Genomic DNA, 15,040 nt, shown 5'->3' on the forward strand with positions numbered 1-15,040 from the left:
TATTCGATATGATTCCCGTTTCGTTTCACAGCATTTGACTTCAAACGTTGGCTTTGTATTACAAACAACTTTATCTAGAAAGTTATCAAATAAATCTGCTTTAATGTGACTGTTTATAATCAAAGGTCAAGGACAAGGACTTCATGATTCTAGATTCTGTGCTAAGGGCTGCAAGGATTCTAGATGTTAAACGTATTGCCTACATTTAGGCGAGCTATAATTCCTTTCTCTGTATGATAAAAAATGTGTAAATGTACGTAAAGTAGTTATGAAAATAAATCTCGCTAATATGTTTCACAATATGTTTACTATATTCTTGCATCTTGAATGCTTTTGTCAACAAATTATTAATCCTAACTTGTAAATTCTTCAAAATATTCTCACCTGTTCTGACATTTTAACCACAATTATCTGCCGTATTCTACCTCCTATATCTACTCGTTTAGTCGTGTTTTTAAACCTATAACTACATATTGCATCTAACACCTAAAAAACTCCATCATAATCCTTTATCACACCGCTGAAGCTCATCAGATCCAGCATTTTTAGCTTCTCGATGGTAGATCTCACCTGGAACGCAATCCCATCCGCATGATCCTCCACCTCCACGACTATTGCCGACGGTCGGGCGCTTGTCCAACCGCTACCACCAACATCCAGTGTGCGCCATTTCGCTCTCAACAGCAACAGATCGAGATAGGTTCGTACGTACTCGAGCAAATCGGCCTGCTCGTTGCGTGGTTCCGCCAGCAACACGAGCCAGTTCGAGATCGTTTCACAGTCGCGGCTCCGGTTGTCCAGTGCACGCAGTATCATACGCTCGAGAAGGTCCACCTCAGTGGTCGGTGCAGCACGAAGCGCACCCGGAAGCTCACGCTCCGGACAGATACACCGATCGTTCGGTTTGATAAGCTCCTCTAGCGAAAGGTAAAGTTTTGAAATTAATTCTCACCATGCAGCTACACGCTTTTCGGACACAAACTCACACACTGTTGGTAATACGAACCTCGCACAAACATTCGTCTTATGGCGTGACGCCTCGTAGTAGTCCCGTCGAAGGTTATGATGGCGTACTGGAGCACATCCCCAAAACGGGCCACTAGGTTCGGATCTTCCAGCATAAACTTGCCATCCACCGGGACGGTAACGTTCTGGCAAAGGGCACACTCGAGGGCTTCCGTACGTCCACCATAGTACTTCACGTACAGCTCCACACCCAGCAGCTCCGTGTCGGGATTGTACGCTGTCCACAGGCGAATGCCTTTCGGCGAGAGTACTTCCACATAAATCTTGCCTACCTTGTGACCTCGCTGCTCGTCCACATCGGTTAATCGGAACCAGTCCATGAAACCGGCATGGGACAATCGAAAAATAGCCACCATTAAAACCACACGATATAGACACCAAACCATTGTTGGTGAGGTTTGTTTCCTATCTGTCCCAAAAGAAATATGCAAACGTGGCACTTTGTTGTGTGACTTCGAATGCCTCTAACTCAAACAAACGCACTGTGCTGGAACTTTATGCGATCGAAGTGTTCTTGCTCTCCTTTCCAATTCTTATCGCAAAACTACGTCACGAGCGCGTCCTAACGTACAGTTCCCGCACACGGTTGCCCTCTTTATTCATTTCTGTTCGTTTCTACCGTTGATGCGCCTGTCGGAAAGATGTTGTCGTTCGATCAATTAATAGCAATCCTTATTGAAGTTAGAATAAATTAATTAAACAGCAAGTTGTTCCCAAATTTCTTGCACCAGTCGCATTATGTAGTAGTGTTTCTTTTAAAAAGTAAAAACTGCGCCCTCTCTATCTCTCTCTCTCTCTCTCTCTCTCTCTCTCTCTCTCTCTCTCTCTCTCTTCCCTCCAACTTTACCGTGACAAACTTATCAGATTGTTTGCCGGTACAACCGGGGGCCGGGTTCCGTCACGACCATTAGCACATCCCGTTTGCCGCTGGCAGTGTGTCTTGCTGCAGAAAGTAATTAAGCAAACAATAATTTATTTCGCCAGCACAATTCATCTCCCGTGAGTTCTGTTTTTCCAATCCTTGCCATCCCGGTTCCAGCCGCACCGGTTCCAAGACTGCGGTAGCTTAAAAATTCATTATCGCACAGGATTTTTCCCACTTCCGGGTGGGGAAAGCCCGGCCCGTAGACACAGTGCGCCACCCGGTTCCCAATGGAGGCCATTTCGCTTTTCGGACCCGATGATTGGTTGTGGGTGCGGAATTTAAAAGTAATTACGCCAGAAAAACTCCAAACCATTAACATTATTTTAATGGCGTGCGCGCGCTTTTAATCGAATTCAATTATTTCATTATAAGATGGCGGTGGTTTGGAATGTTTGCCCGGCGTGCTGCTGCCCGGTGTAAAGGTGTTAATAAAGAAGACCGATACGGCAGGCATTGGAACCCTTAAATTAATCGTTGAAGCGAATAAGTTATTCAACTAAAACTTAATTTTATTTTCTTGGAAATTAGGAATTCTCCAATTCTAGGATTCTCCATTCCAGAATTTGCCTCTAGTAAGGAAATTACATTAAATAAATCAACTGTAGGCCTTGGTTCACAATGTCAAACTCTTCCTTGTCCGCGCATTTAGATAGATTCCTATGCAAAAGACCTGTAAACCAGTTCTTATGTATCATCGCTCCTGTTCCAAGAGCATTGCAAACTTCAAACAAACCAGACAGGAAATTCTTCCCCACAATACAACTGCGACCCGGAACCACGTTCGACGTACAACAATCGCGAACCTACGCGAATTTCGAACATGTTACCGTGCCGGGCTTCTGCTTTTAGCCTACCCTCTACGCATTGTATTACTCTCTAAACTGGAAATTTATCACGATTTCCGTAGAATACATCAACCGTACACGTGGAAAAGTTTGGCGCGTGCTTCGCGTTGCCTTTGTCTTTTGATAACGAAGCCCCACAATGACCCGAACAATTGTTGCTACCCAAAAACTTGCCAAAGTTTTCCCACCATTGTTTTCACGGTCCATTGTGCTTTGTTTCGCTTTGATGTGTGTAAATGTCGTGCTCCAAGTTGTATCAGCGTTCCAGCTACGTTGGGCATTGTCGGATACCATCAAATATGCTGCCGAAAACGCTATTTACTCTGTTGAACAGCACCACATGCTAGGAATAGACTGTAGTTGAACAAATCCTTTAAAGAATTCCTGTAAATAATTATGCCAACCCAGTTGCTCTGGCAAGTAGACATGTTTAACACGATAATAAAATCGAAAGTACTATGTTGAGATATTCGCAATAATATTTTATTAAATTGGGTGTTTTAACAATAATTCGCAATAAGCTGTCTTTTGTCTGCTAAAACCGTTATTGTACTGAAAAAGAAACTTTTTGAAATTGGACTAGAATTTGAACGTTCGAACAATTGTTCGAAATTCCGCACCATCTTCGAAAACGTGCTGACTTCGGCATGCCGCGCGCAAAGTAGATTTTTCTCGCTCTAACCGTGAGCATTCGTCTCGCTCTTGTTTCAGTGCGCATTTTGACAGTTCCGAACACAACAAACAAAATCACAAGTCAGAACAACCTTGCTGCACGGAAAATTAGTTAGAACCGTATCAGAACCGATAAGAAAATTATCGACCATGAAGCCAAACCGTGTGCATTCGGTGTAAAACGCATTCTAACGTTGCACCATGCTAATGCTAGGGTAGTTTCATTCAAACGCCGCTGCGCCAGTGGTGGTGGTAGTGCACGCTTTCCTTATTTATTTACGAAACACGCCGCTTGCCAGCTGTTGGCCATACAAGGAGCCAAATTCTGCGAAAAGTGCATCACGATGGATGGGTAAGTTCGTGTGTAGCGCTAATTAGAAACTGTGCGATAGCATGCTAATGCGGTTTTTCTACAGTATTTGCTTCGATTACGATCACTACTTCTCGGAGGAAACGTTCATCATTGATGATTTCGGTGAGATTTGTGAGGATGTGGTCCGCATAGCTAGCGCCAACACGCAGTACCTTTGCAAGGATTTCGATGCGGAACCGCGTCAGGAAAGTCCACCACCGGGAAACTTTATCGCTTCGAATCGATGTTTCGAGAAGGAAGTGCCGTCACTGTTCTCCGAGATGGAGTACCTAACGGAAGTGTCGCCCGGCACGGATGTAGTTCTGTCGGAGACGAACGCTATAACTATTGCCGTGAATCCATCTGAGTTTTCCTGCAAACGTTTGACACGGTCCACCGATAAAGCACCGGCTGAAACCACGGAAAATAGTCCACAAAATTACACTATGGAGGCTACTTTACCGACTGTTGAAACCCGGGAAATAGGATCACATCCAGTGCAAACGATCGCTCACGCAGCAGCACCAGTAGAGTATCAGCGTATACTCAACAACTACATTCAAAAGGGCCGTCGAAAGCTGGAAGCTAGTTCCTACTCTAAAATGAAAGCTTCAGGCCCGGCTAGGGAAAGAGTAAACGCGTCTGTATGTTCTACCTCAACGATCGAAACGGCAACGACACCAACGCAACCGTCCGCTAGAGCCGGTCAACAGTTCCAGCCAGGTCGTAACACCTCCGTCACTGCCATTATCAATAATCTTCCCTTGTCGACGTGTTACGCTTCATTCGACAAAGCTTCATCCATCAGTGACAGCAAACGCACGGTAGAAATGAGCAAATCCTCAACCTTTTCCTGCCCAACCCTTTACCAAAGTGCAACGAACCGACCCACGACGGGAATGCTCAAAACGGCTCGATTGTATCACTGCAGGGATTGTAGTTCCTCGTACCACTCGAGTGAGCTGCTCCGGAAGCACAGTTGCATTATCGCCGAACAGTATCAGTGTCACCTGTGTTTGCGCGAGTTCAGGAAACGTAAAACGCTTGAACATCATATGAAATCCCACGATAAGGTGTTTTCCACTGACGATGATTTACGGAAGTAACCTGGGATGCGCAACTAGTTTGTTCGTCTGTGTTGACTTACATTTTAATGTGTTCTAACGCCCAGCATTATTGCATAGGTTTTAATTCTTTTAAAATTGCCATTCACGACGCTTGCTTTCGAAACACATAGTGTTAGTTGTAACAATTGCAATAAACAGCTCGAAACCGATTAACGTTAGTCTGGGTCCGCCTCGGTGCTTGGTGGGATGAATGTACCAAAATCACATGCGTCCAGAAACCCTTGGGCTAATTCTAGCACCTTCGTTTTATCAATTAGTGAACTAACTTTGTCCGATCCATTGATGAACTGAGTCGATGCAAAGTTTCCTCAATCAGAACTAATCTGTGACAATATTTTTTTCTGATTTTGTGATGGATGAGAGCATGACCTAAAAATAGAAACGAATTATTTGACCCGTTTTTACTACATTGTTATCGTCTGAAAGATAATTTCAGACTAATAAAGTGTCTATCAAACTGGGAGTCCAAGAGATCTTGTCTTCCTGCCTAATATTGGGGATTATAAATTAGTTTTTTGATTATTTCAAATCAATATAAAAGCACAACTTGGTAAAGTTTTGCGAATAGCTAACGGAAATACATTTACGTAAAACGAACGAGTGTTGCAGCCTATCAATCTTTCATCGTCACTACATCGCTACCAAATCTATTCTAACTGCTTATCCAAATCAACCACGTCCAGATAGCCTGCACCTAGCTCTAGTACCTTAAATTTATCGATTATTGAGTACATTTGGAATCCAACACCATTGTCAGCAAGATAGGTAGTGACCACATTGCTAACTAGCGGTTTCAGGGCATCAACGTGCCATAAACGATACTTCACGTACAGTTCCGGATCCGCAACCAACTTGTCTGCATTTTCCAGCGGAAAGAACAAATACTTCGAAGCTTGCGATCCGACGCACTGCATTATCTTCTGCTCAAGGATCTCCTTCACATGTGCGATCTCCTCGTGAACCTGTCCCTGGTCACTCTCGAGACATTGTGAGAAGCAATAGTTGTTCTTCGGCCGATAGAAAAGGTGATCTGGAAACATTACGCTCCCATTGTTGTAGTAGTATGATTATGTGTTTATTACTAGAACTAACCTGTGACAATGATTCGTCGGAAATTGCTATGCGATAGAGTTTTCTTGTGCAGAACCGAGAAACGGTAACGAATTATTTCTCCCTGTTGCACGATCATGTTGTCGTCCCGAATGAGAAATTTCCCATCTACAGTAGTGGATGTGTTGACTAGCAACTCTCTATCCCAGTGGGGTTCCCCGTGGCTGTGATTATTTCGCCCGACATGTAACTCCAATCCAAACATCTCAATCAGCGGGTTATTCCTTGTCCAGATAATGATACCTGCTGGCTCCCTTATCTGTATGTGCACTGAGAACTGCTTCATAAACACCAAATATTCAGGAAGCTGAGCTTGTTCTTGAGCCATTAACGAGGCAAACCTTGCAGCTAACAATAATATTTCGTTAATAAATCGCATCCTGGTCAGCAAAATAACGAATGGAATCTACTAATCAACGGACGTCTGTCCTAAACGTATTTTGGAAGTTTGATCACCACCACTTCACACCAGATTGACGAACGTTCTGCTCATCAGCGAGAATGGATTTACACTGAGCGATAACTGTATTGGCAGCACAGTGCATAGTCTTCTTTATGTTGGTCCATTATCACAAGTTTACAATCAATATGCATCATTATAACATTTCATGTGAATGTTTAATATTGAGTCAGTGATATTTAACTACAGCATTTCGAAATGGAGATTAAAATTCCACTCAATCAATGTATAGAATAACATTTGGTAGAGTTCTCCGCTTTTGTATAGGTTTTCTTTGATTTAAAATTACCAATCAATTAACAATTCGTAATCAGGATACTGTATCGAAATCGACCACGTCCAGAAATAGTTCGCCTAATTCCAACACCTTAAATTTATCGATTAGTGTGTACATTTGGAATCCAACACCATTGAGGGCGAGATAGGTTGTGACCACGTTGTTAATAAGTGGTTTAAGTGCATCGACTTGCCACAGACGATACTTCACGTACAGTTCCGAATCTGACACGAGTGTTGCTGCATTCGCCAGCGGAAAGAACAAATACTTCGAAGCTTGCGGTCCGATGCACTGCAATATCTTTTGCTCCAGGATGTCCTTTACATGTGCGATTTCTTCCGGAGCTTGATTCTGATTGCTGGTGAAACATTGGGAGAAACAATAGTTGTTCTTCGGCCGATAGAACAGATTATCTGAAATAAAACAACTTGTTAAATCTACTGTCTTCGTTGCATAACTAACTCTACCAGAGCAAACCTGTGACAATGATTTGCCGAAAGTTGCTATGCGATAGAGTTTCCTTGTGTAGAACCGAAAAACGGTAACGGATTCTTTCGCCTCTTTTCACTACCATGGAGTCGTCTCGAATGATAAATTTCCCATCTACAATATCGTGTGTGTCGTCCTGCAACTCTCTATCATATTCGGGCATCGAGAGGATTTCCTTTGCAGCGGCTTCACCGACGAACAACTCCACCCCAAATTTATGAATCAGTGGATTAGCTCTAGTCCAGATCATGATTCCTGCCGGCTCCCTTATCTGTATGTTCACCTCGAACTGTTTCATAAACGGTCTTTCTTTCTGGGCTATTGAAGAGCCCAACATTGCACACCACCAAAAAATTGTCTGAATGTATCGCATCCTTCGTCAACACGATTGCAAATCAATTAAATTCAGCCACCAGAGGATGAAATGTCTTATCAGTATTTTTCAAAGGTAAACACTTCCCACAAAATAGAGCGGAATTCCGTTCACGCATGGGTCTCGATTTACACTGATACATAACAACGGCTGCTCCATGGCACATAGTTATGTTTCTTTTAGGTTCACTATCGCCAATTTACAATCAACAGGCATCACAACTTTATTTTGGGTCAGAGATATTTACCGAAATATTACCTCGAAGCGGGAATTCCAATTCCACTGTCCAATTTCAAGTATTGGGTCGAAAAAAGAACTAAACGTTCAGTTTGGCTATTGCTTGTAATTGGCAATCGAACATATTTTAATAAAATTTAAACACATGCCGTAGTACATTCATGCCAGACAAACCAAATTTTCATTCAAAACCTGCAATTGCAAACACCTCATCCAATGCTTCCAACAGACATACCATTCTCGCCACGGAAGTGTAGCACTCTACACCATAAACGCGCATGCTTCGCGTTCAAGTGGTGTGCGTGAGATCGTGGCTCGAAGTGACATTTTCGTTTCTGCCAATCGGCTTGAAAAAAAAGCAGAAGCATTTTCGCTATTTCGTCAAAAGTTTGTGCGTGCGAACGATTAATCCCCACAATCGATAGGGAAGTGAAGCGTGACACCGTACACAGCGAGGAAACGATTCTAGCAAAGTGTGCTGTAAACAACCCGGATCCGGATCCCCATCGCACAGTTCGCAGGACACGTTCGTTTGAAGCAGCCCCCATTTCAGACGGTGAAAGAGTAGGAAACCCAGGAGGAATAAAACATGGCTGCCAGTGCGAGCGGTGATAAAGCAGCGGATGATTCACTGTATCCGATTGCCGTGTTGATTGATGAGTTGAAAAATGAAGATATTCAGGTAAGAGATAACCGTCACTGGCAGCGGAAGTGCCGTGTGCGACCTTGTCTGCCCACCTTGTCTGTCCCACACCGTCGTTCTCCGTTCCCCGTCCGATGGTGTATGCCCGCTTGTCACCGTGTGTTGGCATCCGCCCAAGAGCCCTCTATCTGCATGTACACACCGGGAAGCGAAAGCAGCCCGATTGATTCGGATCAAGGATGGACCGATCGTAGGTCCATGGGAATGTTCTTGAACGAGGACAATGGGTGACGTTCGCACACGACGCAATGTGTGTTCTATCAACAGCAACTTACGCAAACTCTCAACACCAGCGCGCACCCCACAGTCCGACCACCAGTACCTACCACCCTTCAACGACACCTCTCGGAACACCACACATATCGATTTGTGGTGCCGAAATCTTACCATATTTTCACCTTTTCCCTTTTGTTTTATTTTTAGCTGCGCCTGAACTCGATCAAGAAACTATCGACAATTGCACTTGCCTTGGGCGAGGAACGCACCCGCAATGAGCTTATTCCCTTCTTGACGGAGTCCATCTACGACGAGGATGAGGTGTTGCTGGCATTGGCCGAGCAGCTCGGTAACTTCATTCCGCTGGTTGGCGGACCCGAATATGCGATGTATTTGATTCCACCGCTTGAGTCGTTGGCTACGGTCGAGGAGACGGTGGTGCGCGAGAAGGCGGTGGAATCGCTCCGTACTGTTGCCGGACAGCACAGTGCCCAGGATTTGGAGGTTCATCTCGTGCCAACGTTGCAGCGTTTGGTATCGGGCGATTGGTTCACATCCCGCACGTCCGCGTGTGGACTGTTTTCCGTGTGCTATCCGCGTGTATCGGCCGCCGTGAAGTCGGAACTGCGCATTAACTTCCGCACACTGTGCCAGGACGAAACGCCCATGGTGCGCCGTGCTGCTGCTGGGAAGCTTGGGGAGTTCGCTAAGGTGGTCGAGCTGGAGTACCTCAAGTCGGATTTGATTCCCACGTTCGTACAGATGGCACAAGATGAGCAGGACTCTGTTCGGCTGCTGGCTGTGGAGGCTTGCGTTAGCATCGCTCAGCTGCTTCCCCAGGATGAGGTCGAACTCGTAAGTACAAGCATTTATAATTACTTTGAGGTCAATAGCATTTATTGTTTCATAAATTTATTCATAATGTCGTTTTCAAAAGAAAGTTTTTTATCTCCATTTACGGAGTTTCAGTAAATGAGCCACGAATATCAAAGTCATCGATCGCGGTAAGCTTATCGTAGTCCAGTATGTCATTATCCTGTCGAGCGAGCTCCAAAATTTTCAGTTTATCGATAACGTTGGTCACTCGGAAGACGATCCCGTCCGATCCATCTTCCGCGGATATAATCGAATCCGTTAGTGGTTTCAGAGCGTCCTTGCTCAGGAAGTAATTACGCACAATCTGTTTTAAATCGTTGGTCGGTCCATCGGCACGATCCGTTTGTAGGAAGAGGAAGTTGGACATGGCACCTTCAGCACACTTTTTCGACACTCTTTCAAGAATGCGTTCGAGCAGAGCAATTTCGGCGGTTGGTACGTCAAACACCTGCTTGGCAGAATCCGTCGGTGTCGCCGGCGTTACGGTTCCAGGCGGACAGGCACATCCTCCTTTCGGCTTGATGTTGAGTTCTACCGTTAGAAAAATATTGAAAGTTATTTTATAGTTTACTGGCGCAGTGTCGCGCAATTCTTACCATCTACTATCTGTTTCCGTGGTTTGTGGCGCTGGACTGACTTCCCGTTATCGGTAATGATCACATACTCCAGGATGTCACCAGCCTTTACGATCACGTTGTCATCCTGCAGGAAAAACTTTCCGTGCGTAATCTCCGTTGTGTTACGGCACACGTTGCACTGTTGTGCCTTGCGACCGCGCACCGGATTAATGAACAGCTCCACACCGAATCCTTTCATATGCGCCTTTTGGGCCGTCCATAGGCGCAACCCTTGCGGGTCAAGCACCTCGAACTCAACGCGACACACATCGTGGCCCTTGTTTTTGTTGCTTCGGAACCAATCCAAAAATCCGCCCTCCACAACACTGACCACGGTGAGGCAAAGCAACACCATAGGCACGAAAGACGTTAGACTATACTTGCCCATTATCGATATGGACAACCGACTGCGCTGATGTTTAAAGAAGAACTAAACACTCTTCACACCACTTTTCGGGGCAATTATTTTGCATCTAGCCAAGAATAAGGCAACGTTTAATTGGGCTTCGTTAATACTGTACACTACACTCCTTATCGCAATCCACTGTCCGTTTGGTGGTTGCGTGCCCGATCACGGAAGGTTATCGGCAACACAAACAAACTGGACACACACTGCACCCGAACAGGCAGCAACTGAACCGATCGATCGGACAAACAACAGTGAAATATGCGAGCGATCGGTGGTGCTCTCACTTTTTGAGCACGAGCAAAACAAAAGATGGACGCTCGCAATGTTGAGAAGGGAAGCGCTTAAAACTCGTTCTTTTCGCGGGAGTTCCCTGCGAGACGGTGATGTTTTTACTTACTAAATGTGTTATTATTGTACTTCCTACCGAATGAGCCTACCTGGGTGGGTTTTTTTTGTAACAACATTGACCCAGAATGGCCTTGAAAATGAGCTTAATATTTGCTATCTCTGTGAACGTTGCTGATCGGTCGCCTAACGCGACTTTCAGAGACATCGTGCGTTAAGAGACGATTAATGTTTAAGGAACTGGTTTGTCCGGATGTTTCACGTACGGCGCCCATCGTATATTCCTTTATTAATTTATACAACTAATGCCATAGGCCCCCGGCGTTATGTGTCATATTTTTTGTTTGTTTTGTAATTCTGCTCTTCTGATTCCTCCTATTCAAATCGATGCTAGCGATAATTTTTGAGAGTTAGAATATGCAATTGAAATGTGTTTTTGTTACACAATTAAGAATTATAGTATCGTTTGTTATTCATTATGTTATTTTTGTCCGGAACAATCGAAGCTATTTTGTTTTGTACTACCTTTCCCAGTCTTTCGGATTTCCTTCGGAAATATTCAACAAGCTAGTGCCACAAGCACATGAGCTAATTTATATATCATGATCGAACTATGTAAAACCCCTTGTTGATGCCACCATACCAATTTTAAGTCCAATATCTAAAGTAGCTTGAAATAAACTTCCTCGTGCGTATCCAATTGTTAAAGAACTCAGAATGTTCACGCACCTTTGAGAATTGTGCATTTTCAATTTTTCACACTACCGCACCTATAATTCCCACGGTGATGGAGCGTACAATCGATCTCATCATGCGGGGCTGTCCCATGCGTAATCCCGCGATGACGTACCCACGTTTTCATGCGTTTTGTTTTCCCTCATGTTAATTAACTTTACTGTACTTTTCATAATGTGGTTTTAGTAATCGTTACTTCATTAATTTTTTCACCAGAATGTGATGCCAACGCTGCGCCAGTGCGTCAATGATAACTCATGGCGCGTCCGATATATGGTGTCGGAAAAGCTGACCGATTTGCAGAAGGCTGTCGGGCAGGAGATTACCAAGAACGATCTCGTCTCTGCCTTCCAGTTTCTGTTGAAGGATAGCGAGGCCGAGGTGCGTGCCTCAGCCTCGGCCAAGGTGACCGAATTCTGCGCCAATCTGGACAAAGCCTGCCAGGAACAGATCATTATGACGTCGATTTTGCCGTGCGTGAAGGAACTCGTCGCCGACTCGAACCAGCACGTGAAGTCGGCTCTCGCGTCGGTCATCATGGGTCTGAGCCCGATCGTGGGCCGCAACAATACGATCGAGCACCTGCTGCCGCTCTTCCTGATCCAGCTGAAGGACGAATGGCCCGAGGTGCGGCTTAACATTATCTCGACACTGGACTGCATCAACGATGTGATCGGCATTCAGCAGCTGTCCCAGTCGCTGCTGCCCGCCATCGTTGAGCTGGCGGAGGATAGCAAATGGCGTGTCCGTCTGGCCATCATCGAGTACATGCCGCTGCTGGCCGGTCAGCTTGGGCAGGAATTTTTCAACCAGAAGCTGCGCGATCTGTGCTTCAACTGGCTGAACGATCACGTGTACGCGATCCGTGAGGCAGCCACACTGAACATGAAGAAAATTGTGCAAACGTTCGGCACCCAGTGGGCGGAAACGAACATTATCAGCCAGATTTTGGTCATGAACAAAAACAGCAACTATCTGCACCGTAAGTAACGAGATGACGTTTGGTTTTGGTAAAGATCGCCATAGTCTTACAAATAACGGTTGTGTGACTTTCTTTTCTGCTCGTAAGGAATGACCTGCCTGTTCTGCATTAATGCGCTGGCCGACGTTTGCGGTGCGGACATCATCGAGCGGCTGTTCCTGCCGACCATCAAAGTATTATCGACGGATCCGGTTGCGAATGTGCGCTTCAACGTGGCGAAAACCCTACAGAAACTGTCGCCATTCCTCGACCAGGCTGCCATCGACGAGCACGTGAAGCCGATCCTGGAGAAGCTCAATACCGACACCGACGTGGACGTGAAATACTTTGCCTCGGAAGCGATGGTGAGCAGTGCCGGTGGGTACAGCCGTAGAGTGTGTGCCCGGATCGTCGTGGATTCTAATTAGCGTTTTCTTACTTTATTGCAGCAGCCTAAATAAAGCCAGACATATGAGCGGGGAAGCGGACAACACACATAACATCGGAACACAGGCAACAGGATCGACAACTTCAGTTGTTGTGCACACGAAGATTGTAGGTTAATCGAAGGAAGATTTATGTCGCCGTTTGCTAACTATTCATACACAGTTCAAGAAACACTCACGAAGCTAAACTAGACTTTGCCATTTTCCTCTCTTAAAATGGTTGAATGGTTCAAAGTGCAGACGTGGAGAGCGAATGTAAGCAAAAAAAAATTTGCGAGTATTTGCCCGTTTTGGATAAAAGAAGAATTAACTACTTAACAGAAGAGTAAATGGAAGTTACAAAACAGGAGCAAACAGGAAGACCAGAGCAAACATTACTGAGCGCAAGTCATCAGTGTTGTTGTTTGTAGCATTTTCTTGCTGCGCTTACCGTTGTCGTATCACTTACCTTAGATCATATGCATACAAAACCATGGGAACACATGGTTCTTCTACTGTGGAATGTGGGCAATACAATGTTGAACAAATTGGTCCCTCATTTCCGCTAGCAAACACAAAAGATAGAGAGCAAATTGAAACCTAGTGGACGAATTGCTAAGGAAAGAAGTAACGCGGGAAAACAATATCCACACAAGACGAAAGATAACTACTGTACACACAATAGGCACTTCTTACACTCATTAACACATTCTACTGTATTTTCTTTTCTTTTCTAATATAAATTTGTAACATTTCATCGCTAGGGAAATACATTTCCTTATTATTCCCATATCGTTTAGTGTCCTTTCGCGCTACTTCTATGCATGGCGCATAACTCACTCTCTCTCTCTCAATGTTTGCAAGTTGTTTGTGGAGTTGTAGTTTTGGTGTTAGTGCGCGCAAATAATGTCTGACGAACAAATGTGTTGCGTTGCGTTTAATGCTGGTTTTGTAACGCTTGTGAAAACAAAACGAGAACGGGAGAGAGCGAGAGCCGAGCGCCTTTGTATGGGAAGTAGCGTTTCTGCTAAAATGAATGACGATCTGCGATGCAATGTGTATCCTCTTTTTTTTGGCAGGGAGATGGTAGTCAGACTCAATCTTTCAACACTTTTGTTCTCTGTAATGTTTAAATATTTCTTCTCTAACGTCTAAGTTTATTCTATATACATATAAATAAATATAAAACACATTATATATTACGGAAACAAAAAGCAAATTGGAAAACGGGGGCGATCGTTTGGGGTTCAGAAGCATGTTCGGAAATTGCAGAAGTAATCATACATAAGGCGCAGCTTCGTCGTCGTTTTGAAAGGAATGAAAAATAGTAATAAAACGCAAACCAAACACAAAAAAAATGGAACTAACATTAGGTGCAATGATTTGATTTGAGCGTGCGTGCGAGCCGAAATATACGCCCCAAAGCGTAATCGTTGCGATTAATCCGTCGAGTCCACAGGAGTTAACTTGCTTTAATGCCACCCATGGCAGATGGGTAGAGATTACGTATCACGATTAACCGTTTTAAATCCGTCCAGCTCAGCGTGCAGGTTGTATAAAACCTCTCTTTTTTTGGTTACTGGCATAACCTGCGTCATCGATATAACGCGCACCTTTAAACCATCTTCCAAGCGAAAGATAAATATGTTTGCTTGTGTTCGTTATGCTCTGCGTTTGATGATATCCGCGTTCGCGGTCAGCTGATGCAAATAGGGGTAGTTTCGTTTACGCGACCAGAACGATACGCTGATGTTTTGTGGTAGTTTTGCTAATTTTAAACCCTCGTTATGCTACGCCACCCACCCCTCCGAAACCGGGCCGTCCTAGTGGCGAACGATCTCATCGCGGGATCAAAGTTCG

The 15,040-nt window shown here is 44.7% G+C and overlaps 5 protein-coding genes across 5 annotated transcripts; 2 read left to right on the top strand and 3 right to left on the bottom strand.

Annotated features, from left to right (window-relative positions):
• Positions 1-486: 486 nt before the first annotated feature.
• LOC128716298 (uncharacterized) lies at positions 487-1,412 on the bottom strand. Its single transcript, XM_053811219.1, has 2 exons — positions 1,007-1,412; positions 487-917 (listed from the first exon to the last, which is right to left on the bottom strand). The coding sequence occupies exons 1-2, from the start codon at positions 1,410-1,412 to the stop codon at positions 487-489; spliced, it is 837 nt and encodes a 278-aa protein (XP_053667194.1).
• A 2,400-nt stretch (positions 1,413-3,812) lies between these two features.
• LOC128715027 (uncharacterized) lies at positions 3,813-4,926 on the top strand. The gene is made up of 2 exons (XM_053809908.1): positions 3,813-3,820; positions 3,885-4,926. The coding sequence occupies exons 1-2, from the start codon at positions 3,813-3,815 to the stop codon at positions 4,924-4,926; spliced, it is 1,050 nt and encodes a 349-aa protein (XP_053665883.1).
• Positions 4,927-6,827: 1,901 nt separating this feature from the next.
• LOC128716300 (uncharacterized) lies at positions 6,828-7,656 on the bottom strand. The gene is made up of 2 exons (XM_053811221.1): positions 7,272-7,656; positions 6,828-7,207 (listed from the first exon to the last, which is right to left on the bottom strand). The coding sequence occupies exons 1-2, from the start codon at positions 7,654-7,656 to the stop codon at positions 6,828-6,830; spliced, it is 765 nt and encodes a 254-aa protein (XP_053667196.1).
• Positions 7,657-8,482: 826 nt separating this feature from the next.
• On the top strand, positions 8,483-13,219 carry LOC128715616 (serine/threonine-protein phosphatase PP2A 65 kDa regulatory subunit). The gene is made up of 5 exons (XM_053810526.1): positions 8,483-8,575; positions 9,020-9,667; positions 12,011-12,776; positions 12,864-13,133; positions 13,205-13,219. Exons 1-5 carry the CDS (start codon positions 8,483-8,485, stop codon positions 13,210-13,212), a joined length of 1,785 nt encoding a protein of 594 aa, XP_053666501.1. The 3' UTR covers positions 13,213-13,219.
• On the bottom strand, positions 9,768-10,693 carry LOC128715617 (uncharacterized). The gene is made up of 2 exons (XM_053810527.1): positions 10,285-10,693; positions 9,768-10,219 (listed from the first exon to the last, which is right to left on the bottom strand). Exons 1-2 carry the CDS (start codon positions 10,691-10,693, stop codon positions 9,768-9,770), a joined length of 861 nt encoding a protein of 286 aa, XP_053666502.1.
• Positions 13,220-15,040: the final 1,821 nt, after the last annotated feature.

This window comes from Anopheles marshallii, chromosome 3, assembly GCF_943734725.1.
Source record: "Anopheles marshallii chromosome 3, idAnoMarsDA_429_01, whole genome shotgun sequence".
NCBI classification, from domain to species: domain Eukaryota; kingdom Metazoa; phylum Arthropoda; class Insecta; order Diptera; family Culicidae; genus Anopheles; species Anopheles marshallii.

Bases quoted from the DNA above. Each gene is read 5' to 3' on its own strand.
- LOC128716298 (XM_053811219.1), bottom strand. From the start codon at position 1,412: ATGGTTTGGTGTCTATATCGTGTGGTTTTAATGGTGGCTATTTTTCGA. The intron at 918-1,006 runs GTTCGTATTACC...ACCTTTCGCTAG, and splicing joins AAGACGAATGTTTGTGCGAG to AGGAGCTTATCAAACCGAAC.
- LOC128716300 (XM_053811221.1), bottom strand. From the start codon at position 7,656: ATGCGATACATTCAGACAATTTTTTGGTGGTGTGCAATGTTGGGCTCT. The intron at 7,208-7,271 runs GTTTGCTCTGGT...GTTTTATTTCAG, and splicing joins TCGGCAAATCATTGTCACAG to ATAATCTGTTCTATCGGCCG.
- LOC128715616 (XM_053810526.1), top strand. From the start codon at position 8,483: ATGGCTGCCAGTGCGAGCGGTGATAAAGCAGCGGATGATTCACTGTAT. The intron at 8,576-9,019 runs GTAAGAGATAAC...TTTTATTTTTAG, and splicing joins TGAAAAATGAAGATATTCAG to CTGCGCCTGAACTCGATCAA. The intron at 12,777-12,863 runs GTAAGTAACGAG...TCTGCTCGTAAG, and splicing joins AAACAGCAACTATCTGCACC to GAATGACCTGCCTGTTCTGC.
- LOC128715617 (XM_053810527.1), bottom strand. From the start codon at position 10,693: ATGGGCAAGTATAGTCTAACGTCTTTCGTGCCTATGGTGTTGCTTTGC. The intron at 10,220-10,284 runs GTAAGAATTGCG...TTCTAACGGTAG, and splicing joins ACGGAAACAGATAGTAGATG to AACTCAACATCAAGCCGAAA.